Here is a 17429-nt window from a genome sequence, read left to right on the forward strand (position 1 = left end):
GAGGAGGGAGGGGGGGCGGCTAGGGTTTTGGTGGCTCTGATACCATGAAGAAATGAAAACCCTAATTCATTATGATATCTCTTGGGCTTTATATAGGCCCCTACAAATCTTACAAATAAGTCCCTAATAATACTAATATGTCAACATTAATAGCCGGGTGAGGAAGAAGGAGGGGGGCGGCTAGGGTTTTGGTGGCTCTGATACCATGAAGAAATGAAAACCCTAATTCATTATGATATCTCTTGGGCTTTATATAGGCCCCTACAAATCTTACAAATAAGTCCCTAATAATACTAATATGTCAACATTAATTCTAATGAAAAATCTAAAGAAGTGCATGTTCCAGATTCTGAAGTCAATAAAAGAAGCTGGGTGAGCTTTTTCGCAGATAATAGAAAACCTAGAAATGGTTTTAATTTGAATTATATTCAACCTGATATTGGTGATTCAGTAACTTTTCATGAAGATGAGTGGAATGAAGGAGCTTCCATCTGGAAGTTTTCTCTTATTGGACATGTATTGGGATTAAATATGAAATACAAAGCTATGAAAAATTATGTGATGAAAGTATGGGGAAACTTAGAAATACCAGAAGTCTGTCTTCTAAAACCTGGACTTTTCCTTTTCAAGTTCAAAACCCTAGAAGATATGAGTACCATACTGGAGAATGGTCCATGGTTTCTGGGTTCCAGACCTCTCCTCCTTAAGCCTTGGTCTATTGATGATGAGCTAGAAAAAAGAAAGGATTGTGTCTACCCTGTATGGATACACTTGCCAGGATTGAGACTTAACTTGTGGAATGCAAGGAGTATTAGCAAAATTGTCAGTCTTATAGGCAAACCAATTGCTACAGATAAGCTTACAGCAAATAGACAAAGGCTAGCATATATATGCAAGAGTGTTGGTTGAAGTCATAATGTCCTCTCCTCTTCCTGATGAGATTTATATCCAGGGGCCTAATGGGAAAAAAATCTACAGAAGGTGTATTATGAACTAAAGCCAAGATGGTGTGAAACTTGTAAAATGGTGGGTCATGAAACTATATATTGCAAAAAATAGGTGATGGTCCAGAGATGGAGACCAAAGTAGAAAAGTGATCCTGTGCATGTATCTGTGCATGTACCTCCTGTGCATGTAACCATTGTGCATACAGCTCCTGTATAAAAAACTCCTGCTAAATCTGTGGTGGCATCTCCTGTGTAGGTTTCCTCTGTGCATGTATCTCTTGTGCATGTTTCTCCTCCAGGGAGGGATTCATCTCCTGTGCAGGTTGTGAGAACTCAGGAGTTAGTACAAGGAAAAAATGTGATAAGCCAGGCTGAACATATTGTGGATCCTTTAGCTATGAGGGATTTTACCAGTGCAATACAGGGTTTGAGAAATGGAGGCACAAAGTAGGCTAATCCTCAAGTAACAAAAGGCAAAGAAATTTGGCTGGATATTCAAAACCTGGGCAATGAAGATCCTGTGCATGTTGTGCATGGCCAACAATCTAAAAATGGGCATAACTGGATACTTGTTCAAGGAAACAAAGTAAGGAAAATGTCTCCAGGAAAATCAAATGGAGGAAATAACAAAAGTGACCCCTGTGCAATTGATAGGGGAGGCTCTCCACATGAACTTATCTTTTTGGAATGTGAGGGGATTAAACAAATCCCCTAAGAAGCAGCTGGTCAAAAATCATATTTTATAGTATCATTTATCTTTTATAGCCCTCATTGAAACCAAGATAAAGGAATCACTGCTGGATGTAATCGCTAAGAGGATTGCTAAAAATTGGAAATGGATGTCAAATGTGAGAGAATCTGAGAAAGCTAGGATTATTATCCTCTGGGATCCAAATTTCTTCGACATTCAGGTGATCAAATTATCAGACCAGCATATTACTTGTACTATGAATTCATTGGATGGTAGAATTAGCTGTATAACTTCAGCAATCTATAGGTTTAACAGACAGGAAGCTAGAGAAGATTTATGGGTAGATCTTAATCAGATATCCCAGAATATTGGAAATGTACCATGGATCGGAAGCTAGAGAAGATTTATGGGTAGATCTTAATCAGATATCCCAGAATATTGGAAATGTACCATGGATCATATGTGGAGACTTTAATACCTTATTGAAATGTACCATGGATCATATGTGGAGACTTTAATACCTTATTAAACAATGAGGAAAAGCTTGGTGGAATAAATCTAACAGAGGCTGATACCAAATATTTTAAAAGCTTCATTGAGGATTGCAATCTCAGTCACTTAAAAACTCAGGGGTGTTTTTATACTTGGAATAATAAACAGGATGCAAATTCAAGGATATGGAGTAGGCTAGATAGGGCATTGGTCAATGATGCATGGATTGATAAGTATATCTCTAGCCATGTGAAATTCATGCTCCCCAGTTTTTCTGACCATTCTCCAGCTATAGTGTCAGTATATGAAGATTTGGTACAAGGGAAAAAGTCTTTCAAATTTTTCAAAATGTGGACCAAGCATACAAATTTCATACCCACTGTCTCAAAAATTTGGCAAACCTATTCAAGGTTATGTTATATACTCGGTATATACAAAACTCAAAATGCTGAGAAAGGAGTTAAAAGATCTGAACAAGAAGCATTTTTACAACATTAGTGAACAAGTGCAAAGAGCAAAGATTGCTTTGGAAGAGGCTCAGAGAATTCTGCAATCTGGCCCTCTCAATTCTGAATATATTAAACATGAGAAAGAGTGCATTCTCACATACAATAAACTCCTTGATTGTTAAATGTCTTTTTATAAGCAAAAGGCCAGAATTTCTTGGAATGTGCATGGTGATAGGAGTTCAAAACTGCTTCATGCTATAGCAAAGTATAAAAGGCACAATAATAGAGTTCTAATCCTATACAACAGCAGGGGAGATAGAATTACTGATGGCGAAGAAATTATGCAAGAGCTTATATCATATTATAAAAATCTGATGGGTAAGGCAACAAACACTCTTCCTCCTGACATCAACATCATTAAGCCAGGTCCATGTCTAAATGACTCACAAGTCAAAGTGCTGTCGAAACCAGTTTCAAAATATGAAATAAAGGCAGTTGTATTCTCATTATCTGAAGACAAAAACCCAGGACCAGATGGATACAGTATGTCTTTTTTCAAAACTGCGTGGCCTGTAATTGGGGATGAGATTATCTTAGCTATTGAGGAATTTTTCAGGACTGGTAAGTTGTTGGGGATAGCAAACTCTACCTCAATTACTCTTATTCCTAAAATTCAGTGTACTAAATTAAAACTCCCTCAGACTTCAGGCCAATCTCTTGTTGTAACTGCATATACAAGTTCATAACAAAGATTCTGGCAAACAGAATAAAACCTGTTATAGGATATATTGTAAATGAGGCTCAAAGTGCTTTTGTAAAGGGAAGGCAAATCTCAAGCAACATAATGTTAGCACATGAGATAGAGAAAAACTACAGCAGAAGGCGTATTTCTTCAAGGATCATGTTGAATATTGACGTAAGGAAGGCCTTTGATACAATAAGTTGGAGCTTTATTGAAAAAATGCTTACAGGTTTAGGTTTTCCAACTGCCATGATAAGATGGATTATGTCCTGCATTACTACTCCAAAGTATTCTATATCTCTCAATGGATCATTGTAAGAATATTTCAAGGGTGAACGTGGGTTGAGACAGGGGGATCCTCTTTCCTCTTACCTTTTCATCCTAGGTATGGAATATTTATCAAGAAGTTTAACATCCTTAAAAGATGATAAGGCCTTTAAATTCCATCCTAAATGTAAAAATCTGAAGATCACTCATCTTATTTTTGCGGATGATTTGCTTCTTTTTGCTAAAGGATACACATACTCTGTGCACAAGATATATCAGTGTGTCAAATCTTTTGGTGAGATTTCAGGGTTAGAAGCAAATCCTAGAAAATGCTCTCTTTTTTATGGAGGTGTTGAGGATAATATCAAATCATCCATTTCCAATAATCTGGGGTTTAATGAAGGAAAAATGCCATTCAAATACCTTGGAGTTCCTCTCATACCCAAGAGGCTATCTCACATGGATTGCAGTGCTCTTTTTGATAAAATCTCTGGGCAATTGCAAAACTGGAAAAATCACAAAAACCTATCCTATGCAGGAAGGTTACAAGTGATTAAAAGTGTTATACTTGGAGTGCAGATTTTCTGGACTTCAAGCTATATCCTTCCTACTAGTGTTCTTCACAAGACAGATGAAATGTGCTGGAGATTCTTGTGGGATTCATCCAGAAAATCTCTGGTTTCTTGGAAAAAAGTATGTATAGACAAAAAGCAAGGAGTCTTGGGAGTGTTTTCAGCTTATAACTGGAATATTGCAAGTGCACTGAAGAACATCTGGTCCATCCATACTAACAAAGAATCATTGTGGATCAAATGGATTCATGGGAATTATCTCAAAAATAGTAAAAATATGGCAAGTAAGAGAAAAATTAGGGGATTCTTGGATGTGGAAACAACTGGTTAAAGCCAAAAATAAAGCACTGGCTGAATTTGGGGGAACTGACAGGCTGCAAATCTTTATCAATTCCTGTCACAGGAACTCAAAGCTTAAACTCTCAGCTTTGTATGCAGGGCTCTCTCCTGTATCTAATCATGTTCCATGGTATAAAACTGTTTGGGGGAATTTAAACATTCCTAAACACTCCTTTATCTGCTGGTTGACTATGCAGGATAGACTATTAACCCAGGACAAACTGCTGCAAAGAGGGATTATAAGTAACACCTGTTGCAGTTTATGTATGGGATTGAGCATGGAGTCTAGGGATCACTTGTTCTTTGAGTGCCCCCTCTCTGACTTCATCTGGGACCAAATTATGGATTGGATTGGCTTTGGTTGGAAATCCAATAACTGGTCTCACCTAGCAAATTGGTTTGCAAGTTTGAGAGGTAGAGGTCATAAGCAAAAGCTTAAGAGACTGGCTTTAACAGCTTCTATCTATCACATTTGGAGGGAAAGAAATGAAAAGATCTTCACACAAAAAACAAAGAGTGCTGATCAAATTGTGAGGAAAATCAAATATGATGTCTCAACCATCCTTCTAAACAGCCCGCATTCTTCCAACAGGGATAGGGAACTTTTCTTGTCAATATAAAGTTTTTGGTTGCATTTCTACTACATGTAATCTCATTTTGATTTTGTAATCTTAGTCCATAGTACTGAGTATCTTGATTTGTACATATTTTCACAATTGGGAAATGAATAAAGCTTTCATTGACAAAAAAAAAATCATATTTTTTAATCCGGAAGGTGAATTCTGACATATTATATATGTAAATCGTCTATCTCGACGAGACGAAACCAACCAGATTATCAGATTTTAAAATCTTATCAGTAATACCCAGTTTTGACTAAAATCCAAAAATAATCAGCTTTTAGTTTATTTTTAGTAATAAAGTTGGAGTCTATTTAGATTAGAAAATAAATTTAATATTAGAGTCAAATTAGATTAGGAAACAAATTCAATTTTGATTCATGATTTGTTTCCTCTATTATAGGTAATCTTTTTAGGATAGAATTTGATACTTTCTATTTCTTTATAATTTTAGTCTTACTAGAAGTCTTGTTTATTTTCTATTTAAGCTGAGAATTGTAAGCCCTAGATGTATAATTTTTCATCAATAAAATTTCTCTTTTTAATATTTTCTTCGTGGATTCGAAGTACTTCGTGGATTCGAAGATCGTTCTTTGTGGATTCAGAGAACACCCCTTGACGGATTCTGAGGTTATCACTTCCACGCTGTGTCAGAGTATCATCGCTCTTGTTTTCTTCACTATAGTTTCTTTTTCTCTTCCATTTGTTTGCTAGGGTTTCATAGTTATTCTGTATCTGAAAGCTAGCTGGAAAACTTGTTTCATATATCATCAAAACTGTCCCTTTTCCAATTAAAAAGAAAATCATTTAATAGAGAACAATACCATAATACCAAAAAAATGAACAATTTTTTTTTTCATATGTCGTATTAACATTATAAAGGGAAATGTAGTTACTGGAAAGAATCAAAACACGGGCCATGTCGTTTGGTGAGTTCGTTGTGCACATTGAATATTATCGTGTTGTGTTAGTTGTTTTTGCGGCGCAGTCAAATTGCCTGCGCATCTTGGCTTCTTCCTGGATGTTGAAATAAATGCTTTTCCGAGAGCCATATATGATCACATAATTCATGTTTTTTTGCCTATCCTGCACGTTAGAATCATTGTTATATATCTTGCTATATTTTCCCCTCTTATTTACTCCTTTTTGTCGTATTTAAATTCCATCATCATGATCATCATCGTCATCATCCTCAAGGGGACGCGGCGACTAGGGAATTCGTTGTCAATAGGGCATGCAGGGGCCAATGTCTAGATGCTTCACTCGTGTTAGTCATGTTGTTTAATGTCGTGACATGATGAGCTAGGGTTGATAGGGAGCCAACTAATCCACTAAAACAATACATTCTTCTTCTTCTTAAAAATGATTTGAGAGAGACGGACAGAAGGTGGGGGGTGGGTGGCGGGGGGGGGTGATTTTTTGTGAACAAGGTTGTCTCCCCCTACTAAGAAAATAAGCATAGCTAATGATGATGAGTGGAGCTACTGAGACAAGGGTCTATGATTGATTCAGTTTCTTCAATGTTGCGTAGAGACAAAAGAGCATGATATTTGGGCTTGATTTGTGCATGAGAGCTAGTATTTTGCGTGTGAGTTTCTGTTTTGCTATTCTTGGTGATGTCAAATTGTATCATCCTTGCACCATATATTGATGTTGGAAACAGTTGGAAGTTGAAGGATGGAGTTTCAATGTTGCGTAAATACTTTTGTGTGCGTGTGTAAGACAATGAAAAAAAAAAGTGTGCATGCACGGTACAACTTATTACTCTACAGAGTTAGTTAATTCCAAACTCACCTGTAAGGCTATAATATCCTCTAGTTTGGAGCACAACATGCATACAATTTCATAATCTTTAAGATGCCATCCGTTGTCACAACTCTTAATCAACAACTGGATTATAAACTAGTGTTATTTCCTTAGACCATGATCTCATAATACAAACTATATACATCATTCAAGACAAGTAACATATGCCCTCACAACCTCTCAAACCACAAACACACCATACATGTCAAGACCTGCAAAAAAAAACAACAAACCAGGAAAAGAGAATACCTTTCACACAGCTAACACAACAAACTACTACCCTCTTGCTCAACCAGCCCACCAACTGAAAACCCTGACCCTAATGGTTTTCAGAACTTATACTGTCAGCGGTGCTCCTTATCGTCCGATTTGATTCGCCAATTCCAGCTGCTAATGCCAGAACATCAGGTGGTATATCCCAGTTACCACTTTGGCGGCCCCAGCTGGATCGCCTAGGGTTAGGGTCTGATATCACCCCAGCTAAATCCGGTGATATACTGGTAGCAAAACTGGCACCTTTGCTTTCTGAACGAATATTGTTCGGTCCAGATTCAAGATCACCAGCAGATTCTGCTCCTGATTCCTCCCAGAGGACAGGCTTCTTTCCGTCTTCGAGATCTCTAACTATGTTTGGACCCATAAAGCCTGTAAGAGGATGTGCATGTTGTCCTTGCTCTCGCGGCACTCTTGCTCGGAAGTTGTTCTTGGAAGGAGGGACCTTTGTGAAAAAAACCTCCATGAAGTTTTGCAAAATGCCTCTATTGTAAGGGTTGTCACGGCTATCGTAGCGATACCTGAAGTTCTCATATGTTGTCTGTCACAACACAAAGTTAAAATTATGCCAAATGGTAATCTATCACGAACAAATGAAGTTTAACTCTAAACAAAAGACAAAAGGAAATGACGGTTTGTTCTTGCCAACTATTTAGCACTTGCAAAGACACATTGCAAAATAGTTAAGTTTTAAATCCTATAATCTTTTGAAATGGATACATTATCCATTGATATTATTGAGTTGGACAATGAGAGGTACCCTGGTCCCAGATGCCCAGTGTCCCATCATGCAGCATGGCAGATTTGTAAAATTTGGATACAGTAATGAACTATAAGCATATATATTCAATAACTCATGAAGCAACAGGTTCTCTTTATTTTATCACGCTATATGTTTTAGAAAAGCATGATATGGATTATTGGACATAATGAGCATATAAGTGAAAGATACCACTAGTCAACACCTTTTCTTTTGTGTTCTTCGCTTACGAATCGATCACATCCGAAGACAGCATTTATAATCTTTTACCTACTCTAATAGAATGACGGTTATTTTGGAGCACGCATGACACAGAATGAGGAGTCAAACTGTCAAGGGAACGGATGGTTTGTCAGGGCTTTTCTTTTCCTTTTTTTCTTATGTGCGAGGGCATTTCCATTGATTTTTCTGGTGTCAATGCATTCCAATGATTTTTTTTTCTAAGGGTGAGGTCACATATGTAGATTTTTCCATGTGGGAGGGCATTTCCGTTGTTATTTGCGCGTATGAGGGCATTTCCTTTGATTTTTCATAGGGGAATGCATCTCCAGAATTTCTAAAATGTGATGCGCACAAGGAGAACACCAAAAGGGGCATTTCTTAAATATATAGTACAGAAAATCCCCTATTTCCCCCTTCCACAACCAAACCCAACGCCCAAACTTCTACCAATTTTCAGTTTATACATGAACCATGGAACATAGGTGTACAAGTATCATCTCCCATGTCTGACAAATTTTTGTGAAAAATGTAGCAAGCCTGGAGAAAGCAATATTGTAGAATCCAGATATGAGGAAGAGGTGATATGTGTATTACGTCTGACTTTTATACATATGATTTAGACTGCAGCAGTAATAACATAAATTTAAAGAATGAAAAAAAGCAAGACAAAAAAACCAGTAAACGTATTTTCAAGTCATGGCACAAGAAGCATTAGCGTGCTGCAGAGGATATGTACTGACAAAGCAAACAGAGATTAGCCTGATCAAGGTATGGACAGACAGACATGTTATGGTGGACATAATTTAGCATGTTGTTTGTAGAGATACTTGAAACAGCTGACTTCATGAACTTCATGTTATCTAATCATAGTCATCATTAAGAATTTGCCCCTACCACTTATATGAATAGATCACTAAATCTTAGGGAGTCTTGGGGAGTATACTCAGAGCATATTTGGCAACGGTTCAAAGTGGCTTATAAGCCACTTTTATGGCTTATAAGCCACTGAGACATGTTTGCAAACAACTTATTTTGGCTTATAAGAAAAAATAAGCTAGATAACCTAGCTTATGTTTTGCTAGCTTATAACCCACATAGTTTGACTAAGATCACTTTACCCCTTAACATTTAAGAAAAATTCAAAGTCCTCTTTCTTTATCTCCAATTCATTTTTCGGTCATCTTGACAACAAGGATGGATTATCAGACACTCTTTTGCCAAACACTCTTCCACTGAAAATTGATTATAATCCACTCAATTTACCAAACACTTTGGATTATAATCCACTTGACTTATAAGCCATTTGTGGATTATAAGCCAAGTGGATTATAATCTAAAGTTGCTGAACATGATCTCAATCTCTTCCGTAACATAGGAAAAATTTCTAAAAAGTCCAAAATTATCATCACATGTTTTTGGTGGTATTTAAATTGAATAAGCAATTTTTCAGCGTGTTCTAGATCCAAGTATCACTACCATAAAAAATAAGTGTTATGGTAAAATGATTAAAAAAGGGCAATTCTGTTTATTCAAATGTCAGGAACAGGTTGTGCGTTTGTGCATTTATGCTAGCTTATGAGTATATATATACCTCAAACTTTTAGGTTGCCAGTAGGATCTTTGTTCATTTGTTCCATGACCAGAACAATGGGGGAATACACATTACACCACGATTTTGGCATATTTATTCACCCTATCAATAATCGAGCCAGATCTGTTATATCATAGGGGATTTGCTTTTTCTATTGATTCATACAGGTTGGTTAAGAAAAATTGTTGAATGAGGTATTCAACTCCAGAGATGAATCGAAAAAAAAAATCTTTATTTATTCTACCTCTTCTTTTTTATGAGGAGAATGAATCTCTATATTGAAGGATAAAAGAATCAATCCGGATCCACTATAGGAATGATTTGGACGATCCAAAACTAAAAACAGTAGTATTTGCAAATAGAAGTCAAATAGATCTTTCCCTGGAGTAGAACATGAACCTAAAAGACTTGTAAGGACTCGTTCAGGAACAAGCAAATAACATCGTGTTTTGAATCACGACGAAACAATACATCAATGAAAGGTTAATTCAAGAAATTAAGTTCAATAGTAGATTCTTTTTTTAAGGGGAGGAGCCAGTGCCCAACACTTATGTTTTGTTTTAATATAAGAAAAACTCCCTCCTTTTTCATTAGAAAAATAGAAATATGTTACCAAAAAAAGTGATGAGATTGGAATCGACACATTGATTGTTTTTTTCCCCAATTTTTTTGAACCATATGCATCTAAAGATGCTCGTACAGTTTAAAAGGGATAAATTTTTTTCCTAATCAACAGACTTCATTGAGAAAGATTACTTTCTCCGGCCAAGAAGCTGATAGCGAGATCTCAAATCAACTGTTCATTTCAAGGTATGTCTCAGTATAGAAGATGATACTAGGGATCTTTATTTATGTATAAACTCCCCCGGTGGGTGGGTAATACCAAGCATCGTTACGCGATTCTCGAGATCCCCCTTGAACCGTCATACAGTTCCTGCGAACCAATTCCCGGTACCTCTGATACATGAACTGGTTCCCCAAAATTGGCATACTACTTATAAGTATATTAGGTGCAAAGCCTGTTTTAAGTACACATGCACAAGACGCAATGCAATGTATACAATTAAGTAAAGAAAAACACACAATAGAGTATAAGAGCTGATGACTTTACTGTAACTAAATACGTATGTTAATTAAATGTAAAAAAAAATCATAATCCTAAAACGAGCTCTGTGAAAAAAAAGAACAAAGAAACAAACTCCATCAAAAGAAAGTAAGTATTTTGTATGAAAAAAATATTAAAATTCATAATTAGTTTTCTAGTTTTCTACTATATGCTTTGGAAAACTTTAAGGGCATCTGAAAATTTTTTACAACGTACCACTAATCGAACTTACGTACTGAAGCAAGCTATCCCCTAACGAATCCAATTTTTCTAAGTGACAAATTGTGTACATGTATTCGTACTGTGACCCGCTACGTATGCGTACTGTGTAACTATGATACCAGGAATAGTCATTTATGACACTACGCAATTTGTTTCGCCTGATGTACATACAATACACATAGGATTAGCTACTTCAATGGGATCTTTCATTCTGGTTGGAGGAGAAATTACCAAGCGTCTAGCATTCCCACACGCTTGGCGCTAATGAGTTTTTATTTGGAAAAAAAATAAAACTAATGTAAATAATAGGTAATAATAGCATGGCATTTCGAATTCGATATGAACAAAATATATTGTTTTTCTTAAATGAAATTTTGTATCAAGATAGTAGTATGAAACGAAGGTTATTTTCGATTTGATCTTATGGGTTGAGAGTAACTTTCAGTGTCACAAATCATTTTCCTTCCACATCAAAAGAGAAGTCACTTTCTTATATTTATGTTACAAAAGAAAGAACACAAAAATGAAAAAAAGAAAAGATCATTTTCCTTATTTGATCATATTAAAAAGAAACATTAGGATTGCTAAATCACAGACAAGATAAATATAGAAAGCAACAGAACAATCATAGTTTTTTTTTTTTTGACTCTTATAATAGGAAACCAAAGGTGGTAAATGGATCATTCAACAATCTGGATCAGATGGATTCCATTTTTTCGATAGAATAGAAGCATGGAAGAAGGAAACTCCATTGCAGAGCAGTATGCAATGCACAAAGGATGTCTGTATGGCTGTTTAAGTCTTTTTTTCCCTTATTTTTATCCCTTACTTTAGCCCACTCCTGCGAAATAGAAGAACCCTTCATGCATGATGTTATATCAATATTATCAGGGTATGCAAAGGCACTTTAAAGGATGAATATTGAAGAAAACAATTGATGAACCAAAATAATGGCCCAAGAAGTGTTACCGTAGTGAAGCCCATATGTATTGTTAAAGCAAACAGAGGTTAGTGAGTATTGCATTTGCATGGGAGGACAAATGCACCATGCATGATGGAGATGAACATTTCATGTGTGCATGCCAAAGATTTGTTGAGATTATCTGGAACTTGTTGACTTTATGCTTCGTGTACCATGTTATGTAATCATACCATCACTATCAATATTATGTCATCCTCAATATAGACAGATCACTAAAGTATCAGGGAATCCTATGACTGACCCAACTTGATCATGTCATAGAAAGATCTGAAAGTCCAGATTTCACAAATCTCATGTATTTATGAAATATTAAATTGAATAAACATGTTCATCTGAATCTAAATCTAGATGGCTAGAAAACAAATATCAAAATATCAACAGATTTTGTATTTAGCAAGGAACTGACAAGACTTAAAACGACCAACTTAACTAGAATTTCATGATCTACAAGCATTTAAATCTATTACATTAGGTCTAAGTGTTTTCGGATATGTATGTCATGATTAAGGGGTACTGATCATGTTATACAGCTCGACATTGGTAATTCATAACATAATATACCTAGTCATCTAACATTTAAGGCACCACAAGATTCCTTCAGCATCATTTCAATAAACATGGGAACTAAGCATATTCTCAAATAAGATTGCAAACTTCATTCTTTCCTTCTGCAATAGACAATAGCATCAAAACCTCCAATTGAGGTCCAATAACAAATTTCCGCACATTATGTTTTTGAATGACAAGTTCATGGGTGTCACTCACTGGTGCAAACTAGCACGTGCATGAGAAGGATTCTGTGTGGCGCATCAGTGGCTCTCTTTTTCTAAACAGTGTCACAAAGCTCAACGAAGTAATGAAAGTCAAGCCACCACCAACCATACATGAATTTTGATACACAAGAAGCTTCTCAGCAGTGTAAACTTATTTGAGTATATGAAGATACAAATGTGAGGCTTTCAACATGATTTGTGCACAATGCCACAAACCTTATCAGAAGAAAAGTAAATAGCTTGCCATCTAAACACCGGAAACATAATCCATGTCACGCAGAACACCTAACAAATGAAAGATGTTCTTGCCACCAAGACATGACGAAATGGTGGCTTTTTTAATCATCCGAAGCGAAGGATGACTGGATTGGCAAGGTGAGCGACGCCTCCGTGCACAGTACGTGCCATGGGTTTGTACCTGCACTAGAATCATTCTCTCTTTGTTTATTTTTAAGAGAGACATCAGACAAGTACGCTAAAATGGAATCTTCATTAATGAACCACTCGCCCTCGCTCGGTACATCATTATTACTCTCACCCTGACCCATTACATCAAAGTTTAACTCCCAAGGACAATCTTCATCGGGATCTGGTTCGATGTCAGCTTCATTACCGCTGTCTACATCTTCTTTCTCTTGGGATTCCAAGTAAAAGACAGAGTCGGTATGGAAGTTTTCCACCCCTCGGAAGGGGTATTTTTCTGCAATCAAGGTTCTGACTTCGCCCTCGTCATTGGCGTACTTCATAACCTGATGCAAAGTAGATGGGACAATGCGGTTTGCATGTATCCATGGTCGTCCCAGCAAAAGATTGTAGGACGTGTCCGCATCTATGATGTAGCATGCTACTTCAGACTTAAGATCTCTGATCTGACATCTGAGTTTGATCTTTCCCAGGGGTCGGGTGCTGTTTGCATTGAACCCGAAGACAGTAGTCTGGGTGGTGTGCAGTCGATGCATAGCATACGAGCAGTATCTAAACCTATATCTACCCCTTCCAAAGAGGCTTTACCACTATGCTTCAATGCCACTTGCCACAATGTATTATTCAACAATATAGGACTTAGAGCCTGAAACTGAACATCTAATCTTTAGTCATGATAATATGTCAGAACCATCGCACACAATTCCAGATATTACCTTAGACTATAGATCATAAAACTTGATCCAAAGAACCATTGGGTTTCTGTTATAATCATTTAAATGATGCAGTCATAATAAATCATCTCATCTCTAAAGTTTGAAAAAATGAAGTTAGATGTCAATTCCTTTAATGTCAGAACCATCGCACACAATTTCAGGTAGCACCTTAGACTATAGATCACAAAATTCAATAGTCGATCCGAAGAACCTTTGGGTTTCTGTTATAATCATTTAAATGACGCCGTCACAATAAATCATTTCATTCCTAAAGTTTGAAAAATGAAGTTAGATGTCAAATCCTCTAATAGCACTTTATACTACCACTATATACAGACACATTTCTTAAAGTACATTTCTCTAAAATTACCTGGTTAGTGCCAATGAGATACAAATGGAATACAGAGAGGCCACCAACAAACCACATACACACGAAACTGTAAACTATCAGAACAATTGAAGCAGGTGTCTTGCTCATTGCCCTCCAGATACTGCTGTGCTCAGAATCCATAATTCTCTTGATATATACCCAACAGAAGCCAAATACATAGAAGCAAAGAAGGGTTGTAGAGAAAACAAACATATAAAAGAATCTGTAGTTCCGCTGCATCCACAAAACAAACAGTGATCAGCATATACCAACAGAACTCGGATATCAAAATAAATGAAGAAGGAACTAAGCAAAAAAATCGGTTCACCGTCCCTTGTTTCTTTACCTAGTAAAAACTCAACTTAATGAAATCGCCCATCAATATATTCTGCGTAGATTTTTGGAAATATGTGGCAGATTTTCTATAATTAAGTTAAGCTAGAATTACATGCGGATATGAAAAGGAAAAAAAAATATGTTAATATATTAAGTTCATATTCAAACACAGAAAATCAAGAATATAAAAGGCCAAACCTAAGAAACTTCATAGTGAATTACATCATTATAATCTAATAGCTCAAGTAGACATAGATTAGTTGATAAATATCCTAGACAAAACTATCAAATATTATAAATAGAACATAGTAGTTCATAGAATTCATAAGTTCGGATTCTTTTTTATCCATTTGATTAATAGTTGCAGAGAAAAACAGAATAAGCATTCAGCGGGAAACTTGTAGCAATTCCTGATTTTTTATGCAGATTAAGGAACATCTTGACTGGTATACATGGGTAGCAAAATTAAGCACCTAGTACTTTTCAATAAATACGCAACTTACAAGTCCAATGCATTGTCCAACCCAAGGACAATGGTGGTCAAATCGCTCCACACAGTTATTGCAAATTGAGCAGTGAGAACAGCGAGGAGGCCGGTACAACATGCAAGTGTCACAATATTTAACCTTTACAGTGATTCCATTTACAATAACATCCTTTATTCGAGGTAACCGTAGTTGTGGAGTCTGACCAGCACCCATATTACCGTTTGCTTGAAAGCTTTCTACCTCTGGTTCTGGAGGATGGGCATTACGAGGTATGATCCCCGGATCTCTTCCAGATGTGAGAAGAAGAAGAGTTAAATCCTGGAAGAAAAACATAGGTTAATCTATATGGAAAAAGAAATCAAAGTACTCATTGAAAAAGTGTCACATATGGAAAGAAAAGTTCAAATAAAACACTGGGTAAGATGCACATCAATAAACAAAGAAAGATTAATTGATTCAGAGAAATGAACAAATCATGGAACATTGAAAAGAAAAAGAATTATTGAACATTATGAAAAGTATTATATTTTAGTCAATATGATAAGATACGACCATCATATTTGTAGGGTTTTCTATGCTGATCACTATCTGACTGATGCCAGTTATAAAATCAAAAGAACAGCAACCTGAAGAAAAAGATTCTGCAGTGTGGTTAAGCGACCAGGTCAACTTACGACTCTGCATGAGATACTGACCAAGATAAGGACTTGAAGAACATATCATGAAGTCTCAAGATGACAAGGAACTAAGGAAGTAATTTCTAGATCAACGAGTTAGACCATACGCTACATCTCTTTTGAATGAATCTCGTAAGAATTAAGATGGATAAATTATTTAGTGGCACAAGTCTGAAAGATAACAGAAGTACCGAGTGCATATGTGAGAAATTGAAGAAGGTCCAATAGAAGATAAATGCGAGTACGGGACACAGCAATATTTGTAAAAAGTAGGGTACAGGGACACAGCTGAAACACATCCGCCGAAAGCATAGTACTGAACTAGATATGCAAATAAACCCTTTGAAAACGTAACTCTGAAGTTTGACCTTAATATTGTCTCAAATGAACCCGACCGCTGTCCAAGAAGTGAATGAAGAGTGTTTTAAATTAAAAATGCATTTTATAATTGAGTATATGTCCGAATAAGTGTATGCCTATATCCGAGGAGTGTCCAAGAAGAATTGGGTATGGGTACAGACATGTCAGGTATTAGTACAGCTTCATGATAAAATTACCCATGCAACATAGGTTTAGGGGATAGCTTGCTTCAGTACGCAAGTTCGGTTAGTGGTACGTTGTAAAAAAATTCAGATGTCCTTAAAGTTTTCCAAAACATATAGTACAAAACTAGAAAGCTAATTATGAATTTTAATATTTTTTCATACAAAATACTTAAATATTTTTTTCGATGGAGTTTGTTTCTTTGTTCTTTTTTTCACAGAGCTCGTTTTTTAGATCATGGTTTCGTTTTACATTTAATTAACATACGTATTTAGTTACAGTAAAGTCATCAGCTCTTATACCTATTGTGTGTTTTTCTTTACTTAATTGTACACATTGCATTGCTTGTTGTGCACGTGCACTTAAAAGAGACTTTGCACCTAACATACTTGTAAGTAGTACACTAATTTTGAGGAACCGGTTCGTGTATCAGAGGGAATCAATTCGTAAATGTACCAGGAATCGGTTCGCATGAACTGTACCACGGTTTGAGGGGGGTCCGGGGAATCGCGCAACAACAGTCTGACTGTGCGCATGAGGGGGGATGGGGTTGTGATTTTCCAATGTATCTAAGGACATTGTGTGACTGTGTGGCCCAACCAATTCTGTACCACAAAGAAGAGAATCAAAATAGAGAAAAATGAGAATTAGAAGGGAGGGAGAATGAGAAAGGGATGGAAAAAGATAGAGAACAAAAACAGAGTCTTTCCAATGTGTCTGGGTGGCCTAATACTTTTAATATGGTAAAAAGATTGAAATACAAGAGAAATTGAAATCAGAAGAGATACAGGTGCTCAATCTTGCTCTTGATGTGCAAACTTTTCAATCCATCTAAGAGCCCCGTGTATGTCTATTTTCCCTATGTATATATGAGTTAAGCCATGGCAAAACACTTTTTGTTAACATATTAGTATAGTTAAGGGGGTTATTTATAAGATGTGTTTGTAGGGGCCTATATAAGCCCATGTTATCTCATTAATAAAATTAAGGTTTCTCAATTTCTTCATGGTATTAGAGCCTAGC

The 17429-nt window shown here is 36.3% G+C and overlaps 1 protein-coding gene across 1 annotated transcript in view; it reads right to left on the bottom strand.

Moving 5' to 3' along the window:
• Positions 6987-17429, bottom strand: part of LOC109823696 (probable protein S-acyltransferase 7) — a 31862-nt gene continuing 21419 nt past the window's right edge. The window contains exons 3-5 of the mRNA XM_020390029.1: positions 15202-15504; positions 14363-14596; positions 6987-7739 (exon numbers count right to left, since the gene is read on the bottom strand). Coding sequence (XP_020245618.1) covers positions 7245-7739; positions 14363-14596; positions 15202-15504 — 1032 coding nt within the window. The 3' untranslated portion in view covers positions 6987-7244. The remainder of the gene's footprint in view (positions 7740-14362; positions 14597-15201; positions 15505-17429) is intronic.

Source organism: Asparagus officinalis, chromosome 9 (assembly GCF_001876935.1).
Source record: "Asparagus officinalis chromosome 9, Aspof.V1, whole genome shotgun sequence".
In the NCBI taxonomy this organism is placed as follows: Eukaryota; Viridiplantae; Streptophyta; class Magnoliopsida; order Asparagales; family Asparagaceae; genus Asparagus; species Asparagus officinalis.